General features: G+C 51.2%; 2 protein-coding genes across 2 annotated transcripts in view; one reads left to right on the forward strand and one right to left on the reverse strand.

Annotated features, from left to right (window-relative positions):
- The window catches only part of B3GNT7 (UDP-GlcNAc:betaGal beta-1,3-N-acetylglucosaminyltransferase 7), an 8,891-nt gene extending 3,378 nt beyond the window's left edge, over positions 1 to 5,513 (forward strand). The window contains exon 2 of the mRNA XM_009282378.1: positions 4,086 to 5,513. Within this exon, the coding sequence (XP_009280653.1) occupies positions 4,086 to 5,289 (1,204 nt within the window). The 3' untranslated portion in view covers positions 5,290 to 5,513. The remainder of the gene's footprint in view (positions 1 to 4,085) is intronic.
- Positions 5,514 to 9,993: 4,480 nt separating this feature from the next.
- NCL (nucleolin) lies at positions 9,994 to 17,175 on the reverse strand. The gene is made up of 14 exons (XM_009282379.2): positions 17,071 to 17,175; positions 16,196 to 16,475; positions 15,705 to 15,854; positions 15,141 to 15,323; positions 14,833 to 14,916; positions 14,235 to 14,370; positions 13,706 to 13,842; positions 13,095 to 13,221; positions 12,743 to 12,876; positions 12,243 to 12,378; positions 11,987 to 12,138; positions 11,334 to 11,460; positions 10,668 to 10,897; positions 9,994 to 10,482 (listed from the first exon to the last, which is right to left on the reverse strand). The coding sequence occupies exons 1-14, from the start codon at positions 17,146 to 17,148 to the stop codon at positions 10,403 to 10,405; spliced, it is 2,034 nt and encodes a 677-aa protein (XP_009280654.1). The 5' UTR covers positions 17,149 to 17,175; the 3' UTR covers positions 9,994 to 10,402.
- Positions 17,176 to 17,415: the final 240 nt, after the last annotated feature.

Raw genomic sequence — 17,415 nt, forward strand, 5'->3', positions numbered from 1 at the left:
AGTCCTGCCCCGTGGGGTCCCTGTCCCACGGCAGCGCCAGCCTGGGGGCAGATGCCCACGGCGGGAGAAACATCCAGGGTTTCACCTCTTGCCGCTTTCCCAGCCCTGTGTTTTTACCGCCTTGTATTTAAACCAGACGTCTTTTATAAGAAGGGGACGTGTCTGCGGACACCCCGGGATTGGGGACAACCATCGTGAGCTGGGGCCCCACTTGACGCTTGCACCCAGCCGGTGTGGGCTGCTTTTGGAGACATTTGGGTGCTTTCTGCCCAGCATCTGCTCCTAGATAAGATCCCCTCTCCAAAGCCGTTGGCACCGCCAACAGAAAAGGCTCTATACTGGCGGTGCCTCTGCCGGCTCAGTGACTGGGTCTAATTGAGAGGCCAGAAAAATCCAAATAAATAGATAGCCATGGCCGATCAAAGACGTTTTCATGCGGATCAAAAGTGGCTGGGGGGGGCGCCGGCGCGGGGGATCAAAAGTGGCTGTGTGCCTCTCCGGGGACGGAGAGCCCCAGTCTCCTGGGGTTTCGCCTGCCCCACAGCATCACCACCTGAAAGGGGATCTGCCCACCTCTAATTTGGGGGTTTATATTTAACCGCCCGGGGCACAGCCAGCGGTGGCGTGGCCGTCTCACAGGGAGGCTTTTCAGATTTTCCTGGTGGAGAAAAGGGAAGAGGGGGAGCGGGTTGGGACCCTTTCAAAGCTCTCTCGATGGCACCGACACCGGTGGTGGGGACACCCAGTCCCCGTTGGGAGCCCAGCCGGGACGGGGCATGGGTTGCTGCTGTCCCCGGGTTGCTGCTGTCCCCGGGCCCCACACTGCCAGGTGTCCCAGGCTCTTGGGGACGCTGCTGGGGACAGGCTGGGCGTTGTGCCACAGAGCAGGGCACTGGGGCTCAGCACGGTGATTTCTCTGTGATGGCAGCGAACCCAAAGCACCTCCCTCGCCCTCGCCTCCCGCAAAGCGGTGGTTCTTGGGGTCTCCAGAGAGCAGGACCTGGTTTCTCCCCCCTGAAGTACTTCCCAGCTGAGGAGACCACAGAGCAGAAAGACTCAAGATCAGAAAAGACGCGCACACGATTGTCACTCTTTTGCCTCCCAAAATCCTTGGTTTGATGTGGGAATCGCCTGTGGTTGTGGCTCAGGGTCCCCCCAGTCCCCATCGCTTTCCTGCCAGTGGAGGGACGGGGTTTCTGCAGGGCAGAAGGTGGCCATGGGGGTCCCAGCTGCTGCTGGACCTGGTGGTGTCCCCATGGTTTGCAGAGTCAGACCTACAGGAAAAATCCCCAATAGTTTTTTGTAACAAAGCAAAAATTGCACATTGCACCAGTGAGAACTGGGAAACAGTGTCTGCTGAAGGAAGGAGGAATAAGTTTCTGTGCTGTTGTGCAACACCTCACCGATATACCTAGATGTACCTAGGCTACCCAACCCTCCACCTCTTATTAAAAGATGGAGCTCTCCCCTCACCCCCAGGACAGTTCCTTCTGCCTGGGCTGAAATAAAAAGCAGTGACCCAAGGAGGGTAACGGGGGGTGAGCGGCTCCATGCGGCTCCTGTCTATGGCAGGCAGAGCCTGCCAAGGGTGGAACCCATCCGTGCCAGTTAGCGACAGCCCTACTCATGCAAATCTTTTAAAATTATATCAGTAACTCCCTGCCCATGGCTTCTGAGGAACCCCTGGACATTCTTCAGGCTGGGTATGTTATCACGTGTTGTCCTTGGGGTGGTGGGGAGTGCAGGGATGGGATGGGGTGAGGTGGGATGGGGTGGGAGCCAGGCTGGGGTGTCAGGATGGGATCGGTGCAATTGGGGTTACTATACAGGGGTGACCGGGTTTATTTCTGCTGCAGTGCCAGGTATTGATGAGAGGTTGTAAATGTTGCTTGGCTGTGCAGGTGTTGTATCAGACCGAGGGGTAAGAACAACCTCAGAGCTGTGTGGCCAGGGCTGGAGAGGGTTAAGGGAATAGAGATCTAATCAGAACTGCTCCCTCATCAGTCACAGATGAGTGGCCACATATAAAACCAGACAGGAATATCTATCCATTTACCCGTAATTACTTATTTTCACGCTCGCTCTCACAATCCACACTAGTGATCACAGTTTTCTCATGTAAGCGCGGGGCTGAAAAGTTCTTTGTACTTGAGGGTGAAGCCAGAGGCAGGAGCTCCCGAAAACTCTTGGTTCCCCTGGTTCCCATTTAGGGCTCCTGCATTTCAGGGTGGCCGGAGTCCCCAAGCACAATGCTGTCCCCTGCCCTGGGGAGCCCGAGGGGCATTGGGGTGTCCTACCAAGCAGGTGCTTTGGTGCAGCCTGTGCCCCAAAACCCCAGCAGCTTCCCAACGGCCCCCAGGGCCAGGAAGAGTTTCAAGGCTTTTTTCTTTTCGGCTATCTGGAAATTACTCGGGTTAAATGTTTCAAATTTCAGCCCCAGGCTCCTTCGCTGGACTACCCCAAAGTGAAGGTGCCATCTGCCTGGCAGAGATGATCTTGGATCTTTCTGCCTGGCAGAGATGATCTTGGATCTTTCTGGCTCTAACGGAGAGCGGGAGGCTGAGGGGCTGTCCCCGATGGGTGGCACCTGGGCTGGGACGTGCTTCTGTCACCAAGAGGATAGGCACAGGGGAGCCAAGAGACCGGTGTCACATCTGTCTCTTTAGGCTCCCCAGCCAAGGGAGAAAGGGGCTCTGGGGACCACCAAGCACCTCGCATGTCCCCTCTGCGTGAGAGCAGCCGGAGATGGGGCTGCCCTCGGGAAGCCATCGGGAGCCCGGTGGGCATGTGGAGCCCAGCTGCCGCCCCTGTGCCCGGTGCTCATTTGCACGGGGAGATGGCCCAAGGCAGCTGGAGCAAGCAGGACTGAGGCGGGAGGAAATTGGTGCAGATGTGTCAGCTGCGGAGGGGAGCCAGGCGCTCGGGGGCAACATGGTGCAGATGGGCAGAGCGGGCAGTTCCTCTCCTCCACGGCAGCAGGACAAGAAACCCACCTTTAACTGTGTGGTAAAGCAGGTTGGGGCAGGTATTTGGTGCATCAGTAATCTCTGGGTGCAGCCTTCCCGCTGTCCCAAGGACCGCAGGAGGGTCCCTCTCAAGCCCCCGGCGAGCTCCAGGGTTTGTCCCATGAGCCAGTGGCTTCCCTGGGCAATGGGCCTGCAGCAGGGGGGGTGGGATGGCCCCGTAAGGGGCTGGGTTGGATCTACCACCCTCAGTCCCCCGCACACCCTGGACATGCAGATATCTGATTTGCTGCAGGCTGGGAAAATCTGCTCCCAAACTTGAGATCTGCAGCGGTGGAAATCCCCAGCGGTGCATCCGCTGTCCTTATCGCTGCAAAGCAAAGCAACAGATCTTGAGAGCTAGCCAAAACACCCAGCAGTGCCCCCAGAAATGCTGGTTCCTGAGGCGGATGCAGAGTTAGGGATGTCTTTTCCCCACTGAACCTTGAAATTTGTCTCAAATGGCAATTTTTTTGTCCCGAACTGCCATTTTGAAATGAAACGGTGATGCCCATTTTGTGTTGACTCCCGTGGTCTTCCCGGCTCCGGTTTCTCAGTGTTGTGTAACCTGTGATGCCAGTCTAGGGCCACGGGCAGTACATCTGTGTTTTGGAGCTAATGCTTCAAAGATAATTCCCTTCTGCTCTTGTCCTAAACTGCAATTTTCAGATGGCTGAAACAGGGGTTTCCCTTGGGACTTTCCTCCAAAACAGCTGCTTTGGTGAAGCTCTCATCCTGATTTCATCTCTCTCTTTCTTAACCCATTTTCTTCTTTCCCGTGAACCCTTCCCAGCTCTTTGTGTAGACCCGGGGTTACCAGATGATGCCGCAGCCACCTGCCACGTGCCTTGTGCCTGTTCCTGTGGTTAAGTGTGGCCCCAGAGCTGCCCCACAAGTAGGATGCAGGTGGGAAGAGCATGCGCAGAGGTGTCCCACAGCTCTTCCCACAAGGCTGCTGCCCGTCAAAAGGTGATGGGACACAGATTATAAGCATCTATGACATCTCCAGGAGGTGCTTTTGCAGACAAGCCTCTCGCAGCCTGCAGTTTCCTCTCCTTTAACCCCCCTGTCTCATCCCCTTAGGAAGAAGACCATCTACAAAACAGTGTGCCTCTCCTTCTTGCTGGTGATCATGGTGACGGTGCTGCAACGAGGAATGGCGCCCAGCCAGTTCATGCAGGGCCAGCAGCAGAAAGAGCTGTCCCCTCCGGAGCCCCTGAAAACGCAGAAGAGAGACAATGCCTTCTCCATCACCAGCACTTTCTGGAAGAGCAAGAAGGAGAAAGCTCTTCTGAAGGAGGAGGAGAGCGTGACAGCAAAGCACGCGAAATCCTGGGATGTCACCACTACCAACTGCTCGGCCAACCAGAATTTCAGCAACGTGGACTGGTTCAAAGGGCTGGAGCCCAACTTCCAACAGTTCCTGCTCTATCGGCACTGCCGTTACTTCCCCATGCTGATCAACCACCCCGAGAAATGCAGCGGGGACGTCTACCTGCTCATTGTGGTCAAGTCTATCATCACACAGCACGACCGCCGCGAGGCTATCCGGAGGACCTGGGGCCAGGAGAAGGAGGTGGATGGCAAGAGGATCAGGACGCTGTTCTTGCTGGGCACAGCCTCCAAGGAGGAGGAGAGAGCCAACTACCAGAAACTGCTGGATTACGAAAACCACATCTATGGGGACATCTTGCAGTGGGATTTCCTGGACAGCTTCTTCAACCTCACCCTCAAAGAGGTCCATTTCCTGAAGTGGCTGAACATCTACTGCGACAATGTCCGCTTCATCTTCAAAGGTGACGATGATGTGTTTGTGAGTCCCAGCAACATCCTGGAGTTCCTGGAGGACAAGAAGGAGGGAGAGGACCTCTTTGTGGGGGATGTCCTCTACAAGGCCAAGCCGATCCGGAAGAAGGAGAACAAGTACTACATCCCCAGCGCCCTCTACAACAAAAGCAACTACCCACCCTATGCAGGGGGTGGAGGCTTCATCATGGATGGGCCCCTGGCCAAGAGGCTGCACAAGACCTCGGAGACGCTGGAGCTGTACCCCATCGACGATGTCTTCCTAGGGATGTGCTTGGAGGTCCTTAAAGTATCACCTATTGGGCACGAGGGCTTCAAAACTTTTGGCATTGTGAAGAACAAGAATAGCAAGATGAACAAGGAGCCGTGTTTTTTCCGGAGTATGTTGGTGGTTCATAAACTGCTGCCTCCAGAGTTGCTCCAAATGTGGGACTTGGTCCATAGTAACTTGACGTGCTCGAGAAAACTCAACGTCCTTTAGCTCAGTCTCTCTGGAGAGCTGGGACTGGATGGGCCGGGACAACCAATCCCTGCTCCGGGATGGGGTGGGCCTCTGCTGGTGACACACAAGTCCTTCGGGGGCATCTCCCTCCAGGGCGAGGAGGGCAGAGACGCTGCGCTCGCGGGCAGGGTTTGCGGTAGTGTTTGTTCCTGTACTGCAATGTGGTTCACTTATCTCCAGCTGGGTTGGGGGCTGCTGAAAAAGAAGAGAGGGGAAAAAAAAAAACCACGACAGATCTAGCACAAAATTAAGAGAGAAAGAGAGAAGGCAGAGGGGTTTGTGCTCTGCTTTAGGTACCACCTCCAACAGAGCATGGTGAAAGGCGGGGTGGGGAGAGGCAGGGAGGGAGGTGGCACAGGCATTTTTTGGAGATGTTCAGGGTCTGGCTATCCAGGGAAGCCACTCCAAGGGAGTTGAGCAGTTTACAAGTGCGTGAGCCCCCCCCCAACTCAAAAGACAAGGGGGTTTTTATTTGTTATCTCAATTTTCTCCTCCATGCAAGGTTTTAGTGACATTGACCCTGTTGTGTTCACCCCTGCCAAAGTCCTCTCTGTGTCCCCACTATGCAGCTGGGGAAAGGGGCTCTCCTCCGAGGCTGGACCTCGCCAGCCCCGAGCCCCCATTAGGGTTTCAGCCAGACAGTCGGGTGATTAGGGGCTTTGTCCCCGGTAGAGTGTCCCAGACGATGGTGGCTCCCAGCGCCAGCCTGGGCTTGTGCTTGGTTCCTCAGCCCCTTTCCTGGCCTCGCTATGTGTGCACTTGGAGGAATGCACCTAGGCGAAATTCCTCAGGGATTTGTTCCTCCTGGCAGGAAAGGAAAGGGAAGGAACAAGGCGGGCTGCCCTTGCCCACAGCCAAGGAAGCGGCAGAGAAACCCAGTCGGCCCTGGCTGGAGCAGCCCAGGGGCTTATCAGACCTGGGACCCTGGCTTGGGTGCAGGAGCCCGTGGGGCTTGCTGCAGGGAGACCCTCTCCTTGCAGCAGGGCTGCCCTGGTGGGGTTGCCTTGGAGGGGGACAACAGTCCCCAAAGACCTCATGTGTGCCCGCTTCGGGCCCAGCCCCGGTTTTGCAGCAAGCGCGACGCTCCAGGGCAGGTTGGAGAGCATTGGTCCCACCCCAGCAGACGGAGCAGGGTCCAAGGGGACAAGGTGAAGGAGGGCTGGTGTTTCGCACCACGTCTGCTCCTCTCAGGGTTGTTGCAGTGTTTATTCTACAGGATGAGGCCAAGGAGCACGACAGGGAGTGGTATCATGAGACATGGCCCTTTTTCTTTGGGCTGAAAGGGCCACTGGAGCTGTTGAGGGGAGCCCCGAGCCAGCTGCCGTGATGGAAACCCCCCGACACAGAGACACACGTGGCCACGCATGGGGCCACAGATGCTCTCCGGCCACCAACTGCAGGTGTGAACAAAGCCACAGGCATGTGCAAAGCCACACGCGTGCATGGGCACTGGCGTGCCAGCTCCCAGGCACAGGCTCTGCACACGCAGGTGTCCCTGTGTGCAGGGCTTGCACGCCCAGGTGTCCCTGCATGCAGGTGGACACGCACAGCCACATCCATGGCCCTGACCATGCACAGCAAAACAGGCACATGTGCACTCTCTCTCTCTCTCTCTCTCTCTCTGCTGCCAGACATTGAAAGGAAAAAATTTCGACTACCTCAAAGGTCCCCCTGTGCAGTGCCTTTTTTTTTTTTTTCCTTTCCTTTTCTTAATGTGTTTTGGAAACGGGCCTGTTTCATTTACTCCAAGTCTGTATGTTCTCCAGGTTAGAAAACAAACAAAAAAAGGGCATAAACCAGCCAAAAAAGGCACCCTTCCACCAAGCCACGCCACTTCTCGGCAAATGCCCCTTATCTGCTCAGACAAGCTGCAAATTTGAAGAGGAGGGAGAGAAAGAGCCCGTTGCTGCCCCGGGCTCAGCCGTTGGTACCGGGGCTGGCGGGGATACTGTGAAATTTGATTTTCAATGCACCCAGTGGCACTGTCCCTGGGACAAGTGCAGGCAGTGCAGGGCAGAGCCCCGAGGGCATTTTCACTGCCTGCTGGGCAGCTTTCCCGTCCCCTCCCTCCTTCCAACGGGAGCGAGTTCAGAAAGTTTCCAAATTGACACCTCCGTAATTTATGTCAGGTACAGTACATTAGGCTGTATATTTATCCTATATGCAGGGGACAGCTCTCGCTCTCTAGCAATGCGTACAGCGAGCCAGGGCTGCGTGCAGAAATCGCAGTGTTGCTCTTCGCCTGGTGGGACCTGTACAGAGAAACCTTGTAGGATTTGGTGAATATTCTAGTTTCTAAATAAAGGTTAAAAGAAGGAGAAGAAAAAAAAAAACCCCAAGCCCTCACCTCGTGTCATTGCTAGTGGGTTTCTGCTGGCCAAGACAGGCCAGCTAGTTGGGAACAAAACCTGGTAATGGACTACAGTGGCAAAACCACTGCTTGGAGCAGGCATTTGGGGGCTGTGGCTGCCCTGCGCCGGCTTGGTACAGCTTCCTTGTGGAGCCTGGCATGGCGTTTAACAAGGGCTGGCAGATATTTTCTCTTTTCCATGCGCTCCTCTAGCTGCATTTCAAACCCAGCTAAACTTCAGATGTTCTCCTGGTGCCCTGCAGCAAGGAGCTTCTCATTTCGACTTCTGTGGGAAAAGCCGCTTCAGCAGGTTTGGAAACTCAACCTGTTTTGTTGAATACCCAGTCCTCCTCACACTGAAGGAGCTCGCCACCTCGCTGGCCCTATCACCCTCTCCACGGCAGGACCACGCTCGCTGCCTTTTTTTCCCCAACCAAAGCACCACCACAGGGTGACACATCCCTTGGCCATAGCACAATGGGATACACGTGCCACAGGTCAGCAGCGACTGCAGAGCAGAGCGAGCCACATCCGCAGGGACAAGCCCGCATCAGGTTTGAACCTGGCTGGGGTGAAGAGGAGGAAACCCATGCAGGAGCCCACGGGTCTCACCTCGGTGTTTGGGCACCAGGGGCTCGGTTTCCAGGGCTGGCACCTGGCTTGGCCACTTGATGTGCTGACACGGAGCAGAGAGGCCAGCAATGGGGACCAGGCTATGCTGGACTTGGCAGGCTGGGCCACAGGCCACCAGGGCCAGCTTCCCTGTGGCACCAAAACTTTCACAGGTGGGGACAAAAGGGAAATGTTGAGTGGACACACTTGTGGATACTCTTGCCCTTTCCCTCTCCAGTATGACCCAGGGCTGCCTCCTCCCACTGGGGGACTCCTCCCCAGGGTACAAGCAAACGCTCCAGAGCCAGGGATCCAGAGTCCCGCAGTGGGAGTAGGGCCCATATTCCAGTGTGAAAGCGGGGCTGGGCCCCACGGGGCAGGGATGAGGTCGACTGCAGGACAAGGAGGCGAGTTACAGCAGGGATGAGGCCCCCAAATCCCTTTGTTCAGCCTCCTTCACACCTAAGTGGGGGAGGTCTCCGAGCCCGGCTTGCTCTTCGCGGGCCATCAACCCCCCCCAGATGCCCAAACGGCTGGAGAGGAGGAGCCCTTGCTCGAGGGATGGGGGGAACAAGACACGCAAACCCCTCCCCGGGTCTCCAGCAGCAGAACCCTCAAGCCAAAAGCAACCGTTTCCCCACTGGTTTAATATAAAACACTTTATCTGTAGAGAAACCCTTTTTTTTTCCTCCGGTGGCTCTGCTGGGAATCCATACGCAGAAAGAGATGACCACATCAGCGTTGGGGAGGCTGCAAGGACTTAGCATGGCAATAAAAAACATTCCCAGCGTTACTACAATATGCAAGGAAGGCGGAGCTCTCCACAACCACAGCCAGAGCTGAGGCTTAAGGTCACTGCCCACCAGCTGGGAAGCAAAAGCCCGCAGCAGGACGAGCCACCAGAGGACCTGTGCAGGCAGTTGGCACTTGAGCCTGCAGGTACCTGTGCCCAGGGGAGGCTTGAACTGACAGCTATCAGGCCCTGCAGCCAATACCGCCCGAGTTAAACCAAAACAGCAGCTGCCCCCACGGTTTGTGTGCCCCCGGTGCTTTCTGCACCCACGTGCTGCAGTCACTCAAGAGCAGCGTTGTCCCCTCACAGCTGCTGCTGCAGGACACCAGCCAAGCGCCTGGCTAGAAAAAGAGGCCAGCAACTACTGCCGAGGGACCTAGCACCTCCATCCCCACTCTGGTGGAGGCAATCACCCTCACCAAGCCTAAGGAACATCAGAAGGCACGTTGTTTGGTCAAGGTGGCAAGCACAGTCACTGCCCCCGACCCCATGTTTCAATATATTTGCTTCACACTTAGGGACGAGTCAAGAAGAGAGGAGGCAATGCCTGCAAGAGTGAGACTGAGGTGCAGGGCCTTGGTACAAGATCCAGTTTACTCATTTGTTTAAAAAAAAAAAAGTAAAAAAAAAAAAGCAATCGGCTAGCATGCAACATAACACACACCTTCCACACAGGGCTTACCGCAATCGGCTAGCATGCAACGTAACACACACCTTCCACACAGGGCTTACCTCAGCCATCGTATTCCTCTCCCCTGTTCCTTCCGGGAAGCACCCTAAGCATAGCACACGTACGTTGCTGGGAGCTGACGCAGGCTAGGGCAGCGGCAGGACACTACCTGCTGCCTCCGACATTAACAACCTTAAGAGAGAGAAGGCTCAAGACAGACTATTTCTCACAGCCCTGCTTCATTTAGCGGCACAGAAGTAACACGAACCAGTTTAGGTCCTTTAATCTGTCCAAGACAGGGTGCTGAAGCACAAATGATAAAACATTCTGCATTTTTACAGCAAAAATGCTACAGAAGTTTATAGGAAAAAAAAAATATTTTTGTACATGGGTAAAACATTATAAATTCAAGACAACTCACAGACAAGGGCTAAACTCCCACATCTATCGCTCATTTTTTAAAAAGTTCGTTTGAATAGGCAAGCAGTCAAAATGGCTTGCTCTCTCTTCCTTGAAATGAAAATTGTATCTTCCAAGTGGCTCACAGTACTGCTTTGCATCTTGGAATGTCCTCCGAAGGCTCCGCCAAGATAAAAGGAGAATAAAAACCCCCGGAGTCCTTTCAGATAGTCTCAGAGAGCAGGAGAAGGGAAAGAAAAGGGAAAGTTTATTCAAACTTTATCTTCTTCCCTTGTGGCTTGTGATCTCCACCTCCTCCTCTGCCTCCTCGGAAGCCACCTCCTCTACCTAGAAAGAAAATTAGGTCAAGAAGCAAAGTTACAGGTATCCATGCACAGGTACCACTGCCCCTCCAAACCCATCCCGATTCACATCAAGCACACTGTGGCAGCACTACACCATAATCCCAAGAATGGCTTGGGATCAATTTTTAAGCACGCCCCCTTAGAACAGCAGCACTTGTTCTGTCTTACCTCCAAATCCTCTGCCACCACCCCTGCCACCAAATCCACCTCTTCCTCCTCGGCCTCCTCCTCTGCCGCCGCGACCACCAAATCCACCGCCAAATCCGCCGCCACGTTGAAATTCACCCTTTGGCTTAGCAAAATCAAGGATCACTTTGTTTCCATCTATCTCTCCATCCTCCATGGCTTCTTTAGCTGCTTTGGCATCTTCTGGGGAGCTGAAGTCCACAAACCCAAACCTAGGAAACGGGTTAAGAGCAAGACAGTCAAACTCCACAAGCTGTAGCACCACCTACAGGTACTCGATAGCAATCCCTTCGGAAACAAATGCCTGCACTTCTGCAGCCACGCAGGGATCAGGACCGTGTTACTTGTAGAACAGCAGTGGCTCATCACAACCGATGGGGAGCCCCATTGTGAGTCTGCCAGTACTGAACAGTTAATATTCTTCTCGTGCGAATCCATAGGCTGCCACGGATTTGTTGGCAGGAAGGAGCTCATTGAGAAGTGAGCCTACGAACAGACCCAAAGCTGTAAGCTTGTCCTCTGCTTCCATGCAACTTATTAGCTTCAAAGAATCGCCTGCATGAGCATTAGAAACCGTGCACTGCATAAATCAGTTAAAGGGAGGCTTTTTGTAGCAAGTGAACTAACCCCAGGTGACGTTTAACATACCCTTTAGATGATCCAGTGTCTCTGTCTGTGACTATTCTAGCACTTATAGAGCCTTCAAATGATTCTCTTAGCGTCTCCTCTGTGGTGTCCTCAGAAAGGCCTCTGACAAACAACGTTTTGCTTTGTTCTACAGAAAGAGAATACATTCAGAAATCATCATGTCTGAGCAAGGCAACCATCAGTTTCTTAACATCACATCCAGCTTGCACTAGTGGCTCCTAGAACAGCTCACAGGGCCAAGGGGTTTGTTTTGAAGTAACAGCTCAGGCACTTAAACTCCTTCAAAACTTTTTCAGGACTGCAGTTCGAACCTGATGTCAAAGTATCTCCATCAGCCAACCTGGTATTGTCAAAAGAATTCTCCCCCCCCTCGCCTTTTTTTTTTTTTTAAATAGATGCTTGCATCTTATCAATAGGGATACTAACTGTAGACACTGCTGGATCAGCACTTGACTATCTAGAGGACTTCAGCAATAGTTTCATCAGCATTTCAGATAATCAGTCATCATATCCAGCACACTCGCTCACAATGCAAGCCTTTCACTCCACAGGCATACTTTTTTTTTTTTTAAAAAGCAGCCTTAAGTTTGCATGAATGGTACCCTCCTGCCACAGCTGTCTCAAGATCAAATGATCAAACATGGAGCACTTACGATTAAATCCTCCTCTTGCATTCATGTTCCCTTTCTGCCATGCTGGCGAACTGAATTCCAGTCTGATTGCTCTGCCTTCAATCTCTGTGTTGTTACAGGAGTTCAATGCCTCTTTGGCATCCTCAGCTGTGGGAAATTCTACAAACGCATACCTATTTGGAGAGGAAGATTTCAGTCAGCCTGGGAGCACAAGGGATCTGCAGAGGTTAAGTCATTCGTGATGCCAACTCAGAGTCAGGAGAAAGGCACAACATACCCTTTAGGCCTGCCCTGGTTGGTCTGTGGCATCTTGATGGAAGAAGCTTTCTTAAACAGTTCTTGGAGAGTCTCTTCTGAAGCAGCGTATGAGAGGTTGTTGACAATTAGGGTCTTTGATTCCCTCTCTCCACCTCCTACGGAGAAAACTCAGTGCTGTAAGTGCAAGTTTGGAGAAGGAGAGCTCTCTCTTCCTCTAGGCACAACATCCTCTCCAGGGCGAGAGTGGTTGTTGCTCCATCCTCACCCCAAGGTGAGGCACAAGGCTAAGTACAACACTGTTTTGGTCACCTGGACTAGTTATCCCCCCTTGTCTGAAACATGCAGTAGAGGCATGAAGTGCTTAAGATGCAGAGCACAAGTCAGGCAAAAGGTCCCTTCCTGGTATATTACAGTTTTCCTGCAGTGCTTCAAGTTGCTCTGTCCCTAGCAAACTTCTGAAACAAGTGGAATTAAATCCTAAATGTCATTTGCATGCACATTATTGGTCTGGAAAAGTACCTTTCTGATGTTCTTGATGGCTCTTCTCACCAGTGAAGTCAATGACCATGGCACGACCATCAATCTCTGTGCCCTGCTTCTCCTCCAGAGCTTTGTTTGCCTCAGCTTCCGTTTTAAATTCAACATAGGCCATCCTACAGCACAGAAAAGAACATAAGCAAATGCCTCCTTCCAGGAACAACTAAGTTCGTGGGGGGGGGAAAGGATGTGGAAGAAAAATGCTTCCAAAATTAGCATTTTCAGTACACCTAATGCAGCAGGTCCCTTGAGGTAGCTTAAGGACACAAGCTTATCAAAATATGCCAAGAGTCTGAGGAACAGCAAACATCCAACAGTCCTCTCAGCTACATACCCTTTGCTGTTCCCCTCCTTGTTCATTACTATTCGGATTTCTTGTGCGTTTTCAAACACATCTCTCATTTCATCTTCAGTTAAGCGGTAGGGCAGATTCTTCACAAACAGTGTTCTAGCATCTCTCTCTGCAAAGAGAAAAAAGTTACTTTCACATTACCAGTTAAAAATCCCTCCTCATCTACACTGCCAGTTCAGTGAGAACCGGTGTGAGTTGATCCAGCAGAAAATAAACCACAATAAGCATTCCCATTTTCAGAAGCTGAAAAAGCAACTATTATGACAGTTAATTAGGCTGCCATTGTACTTCTCTTAAGGGCATCAAGTTCAGAAAACAGGTCCTAAAGCTTCAAGAAGAGCCACATTTCCTCCTCAGCCCCCCCAGTATGCACTATTTCTTGGGATCACATTTCCAGATATAGGCAAGTCTGAACTTGCCTATCCGTATGTTAGCATTTGAGAAACTGTTTATGATATAGAGCCCAAACCAGGAAGATCTGCCTTAAAAAGAGCAGCAGAGCAGCCATCAGTAATACTGCAAAGCCTGCTCCAAGGCCCAACTATGGCAACTCTTCTTTGATGTGCGCAGGTATTCAGAGTTGTAGGCTGTACCTTTCTTATTTTCTTTCATTGTTTCCTTGCTCTTTGCTTTTTCCAGTTTGATTTCCAAACCCATTAACTTCTTCCCATTCAGTTGGAGAGCTTTATCCAGATCTTCAGCAGATGAAAAGTCTACGTAGCCGAATCGCCTGAAAGAAGAGTAACCTTCCTATTTAAGCTGATCTCTCTCTAGTAGCAGAGAGCACAAACAGAAACCCAGAACCAGAGAGGTCCCCACTGGTCAAGTTACAGTGTCAATAAAATAAATGCTAACTGGCCCACATAACCAAAACAACAGTAGAGAACAACGGCTCTGTACTGAAGGGGCAGCTCTCCCTTTAGGGAGATGCTGTCTGAAAAAGCTGCAAGCCAGGCAAGTATTATACCCTTATCAGTACCGTGCCTCTTCCAGCTTCCATACGCTAGGAAGCAACCATCCCAGCATCTTAGGGGGAACCAGCATCAGCAGAGTTACACCTCTCCAAACAAATTACTGCCAATTAAAAGAAATAAGCAGCAAAATTCTACTGATGGAACTCACTTGGAAGCACCAATTCTGACATCCAAAACGTCGATGTTCTTCTTCCCAAAGAATTCTTTGATGCCAGTCTTCAGTTCTTCATACTCCTTGGTGGGGACCAAATTTCCCACAAAGAGGGAGAAAGCTGAAGTGGGCCCTTTAAATGAAAAGATAATCAAGTTGGTTGGTTTTTTGTTTTTTTAAGGCAATTAAAAGAACTGGGAGCCAGACTCCAGACAGCTTTAGCACATCAGTTTCTGCTCAAAAGCGACATCATGCTTCAGTATTAAGTCCCTTATAATCATCATTTGTGCTGGAAAACACCCCACTCGGCATCCTGCCCCTTCACAGTTATGTGCCTCACCCAGCAGTCCAGTAACAGTCCATCAAGCGGGTTTTTTTAAGGCAATTAAAAGAACTGGAAGCCAGACTCCAGACAGCTTTAGCACATCAGTTTCTGCTCAAAAGCGACATCATGCTTCAGTATTAAGTCCCTTATAATCATCATTTGTGCTGGAAAACACCCCACTCGGCATCCTGCCCCTTCACAGTTATGTGCCTCACCCAGCAGTCCAGTAACAGTCCATCAAGCATTGTTTGATGATCCCACGCCACCTACCGTCTGTTTTCTTTTTCTTGGCCTCCGGTGCACTTTTATTGGCCATTTCTTTCTTCCTCTTTCCAGGTGCCTCCTTGACAGGTTCTGTGATAGAGAACAAACAGCAACACTGAAATAAAAGTACAAAACAACTTTTCCTATACTGGATCATTACAGGAGCATTAATCTTTACACTAGTCACACGTAAGACCTTCTCTTGTCACTACAGCAACTGTTCCTCAGCCCAAAAGACCACGATAGACAGAGATTTTGCTCAGGCATCTTTCCTGTTATTAGAGAGTTATGGTCTCAAAAACATTTAAACTCACTTTCATCCTCACTTTCCTCCTCAGCATCCTCTTCATCCTCCTCCTCTTCATCCTCCTCTTCCTCATCATCCTCTTCATCTTCCTCATCTTCAGAGTCTGCCTTGGCTTTCACTGGTGCGGCCTTTGCTGGAGTAGGTTTCTTCACCTGAAGAGGAGTTGTGTCCATGGCTTCATCCTCAGACTCTGAAACAAGTTGAGCACAAGATTTCAGACACATTCAAGATTAAGCCCCTTTTGACACTAAGAAAAGAAAATCTTGTGAAGTAAAATAGTGTTTTTCACGCCTCCTCAAGTTTGTATGTTCTCAGGAAAGGAGTTTAGTCTATTTATAGTCTTTATAAAAAAGAAGTCTTACTAGCAATAGGGAAATAAACACCCACTCAGCCACATCTGATGGACACCAGTAACCAGCTAAAATCAGCTGGGCACTAAATGGAGACACACACACACACTCTGCATCACTCCCACTAATCCATTAAGTTACTCTAGTTCCCTGTAAGTGCTTATTAGTTTAACTTTTTTTTTTTTTAAGAGTCAGACAAAGTTTTCCTAAATCCCACATACCATCATCTTCATCATCATCATCATCATCATCATCTTCCTCCATATCTTCAGATTCTTGCTTTGCTGGCACAACTGCAGGCTTTTTGGCTGGTACTGCTGCAGGCTTTTTGGCTGCAGGCTTCACAGGCATTGCCGGTTCCTCTTCCTCATCTGCAACAACAGTACAGCAAGGGTTTACCTGTACCACTCAGCCTTCAAACTTTACTAGTAAAGTACTTCCCCCCACCCTGCCCAAGATTTCGGCAAAGTTCAGGGAAGAACAATCAGGAAACTAGAAGATGCTGCACATGCTGCACGTAATGCAGCAGCAGCCCAAGTTCTCCTCCAAACTTTGCCGATTCCCCACCTTTCCTTCCTCACCACCTTTTAATCAATGAATCCCCCTCTCAAAAGTATTAAATCATACTAAACTTTCAATTCCAAAGGTACTCAAATTGAGCAACTTGACTGGACGAGCTTTAGCCAACTTATACAAGGACGAAGTAACTTACCAGAATCTTCTTCCTCTTCTTCCTCCTCCTCATCTTCCTCATCATCTTCATCTTCCTCCTCGCTCTCTTCCTTCTTGGCATTCTTTCCATTTTTTGCTCCTTTGGTTAGGACAGCAGCCTTTTTAGGTGATGGAGCAACAGCCTTTTTAGCTGGAGTAGCCACGGTCTTCTTGGCAGGCGTAATTGCCTTTTTTGCAGGAGTAGCGGCCTTCTTTGCAGGGGTAGCAGCCTTCTTGGCTGGTGTAACTGCTGCTTTTTGTTGTTTCTTCTGAGGGATCATCTGAAATACACATTTGTGTAAGACTCATGCTGGCCCTTTAAGCTACTATTACTTCAATGTCAGACAAATATATAGCAACTGCAATCTAAAGCATATCCTTCTGACAGACTTAGTTTCTGTTGAATGACCTTAATTGCCTATTCTGTTGAATTAATGAAGCTCAAAACCAGCTTTTTCATGCTTTTAGCTACTTATGGAACATTAAAGCATCTCCATATTGCCTGGTCCTGAAGCAAAACCAGTGACCTCTCTAGGAGCATTCAGTAGCTTGAAATTTTTAGCCTTGCATATTATTTGTGTGCGATAAGTCACTTATTGCTGATGCTCTACTAGAATAATTAATCATCCACTTGCTCATCAGTACTAGGAACAGCTTCCAGCAGTCCTTCCCAAGCCTGGAAGTGCAGACTTAGCAGCTAAGCTAGTTTTCCCCACGTTGCTCTCCTCTTATGAAATCCAGTCTATTCTTTAGCCACACTGACAGACGCTAGCTGTTTACTGATGCTGATGCTCTATCACATACTATGTACCCCCCAACCCTCATGACGCTTTTCTGACACGTGCATCCTTTCGACTTCATTTCTAGCTTGATCACCTCTTCTCCGCTGCTTTCCTCTAGCTCAGAGGACTCTTCTTCCTCGCTTTCCTCGACCTTTTTGGGGGGAGGAGCCATTTTTTTCTGTTTGATCTGATTCTTGGGAGTCTGAAAGAGAGAGAGCTGTTAGGCGGCGTTCATTTCGCTGCCCGGGAGCGAGCAGCGCATTTACGCTCCGAGGCACCCCAGCCACCTGCGAGCGCTCGCACCGGCGGACAATCGTCCCAACCACGTGGCCGCCCTGCCTGCACCCGCCCGGCCCCCCCGCGGCGCCGAACGGGCCGGCGCAGCCCTGCCGCAGGGAGGGGGGGGGGGGCCCCCCCCGCCTCTCGGCTCGGCCAGACA

Source organism: Aptenodytes forsteri, unplaced genomic scaffold, assembly GCF_000699145.1.
Source record: "Aptenodytes forsteri isolate BGI_AS27 unplaced genomic scaffold, ASM69914v1 Scaffold404, whole genome shotgun sequence".
In the NCBI taxonomy this organism is placed as follows: domain Eukaryota; kingdom Metazoa; phylum Chordata; class Aves; order Sphenisciformes; family Spheniscidae; genus Aptenodytes; species Aptenodytes forsteri.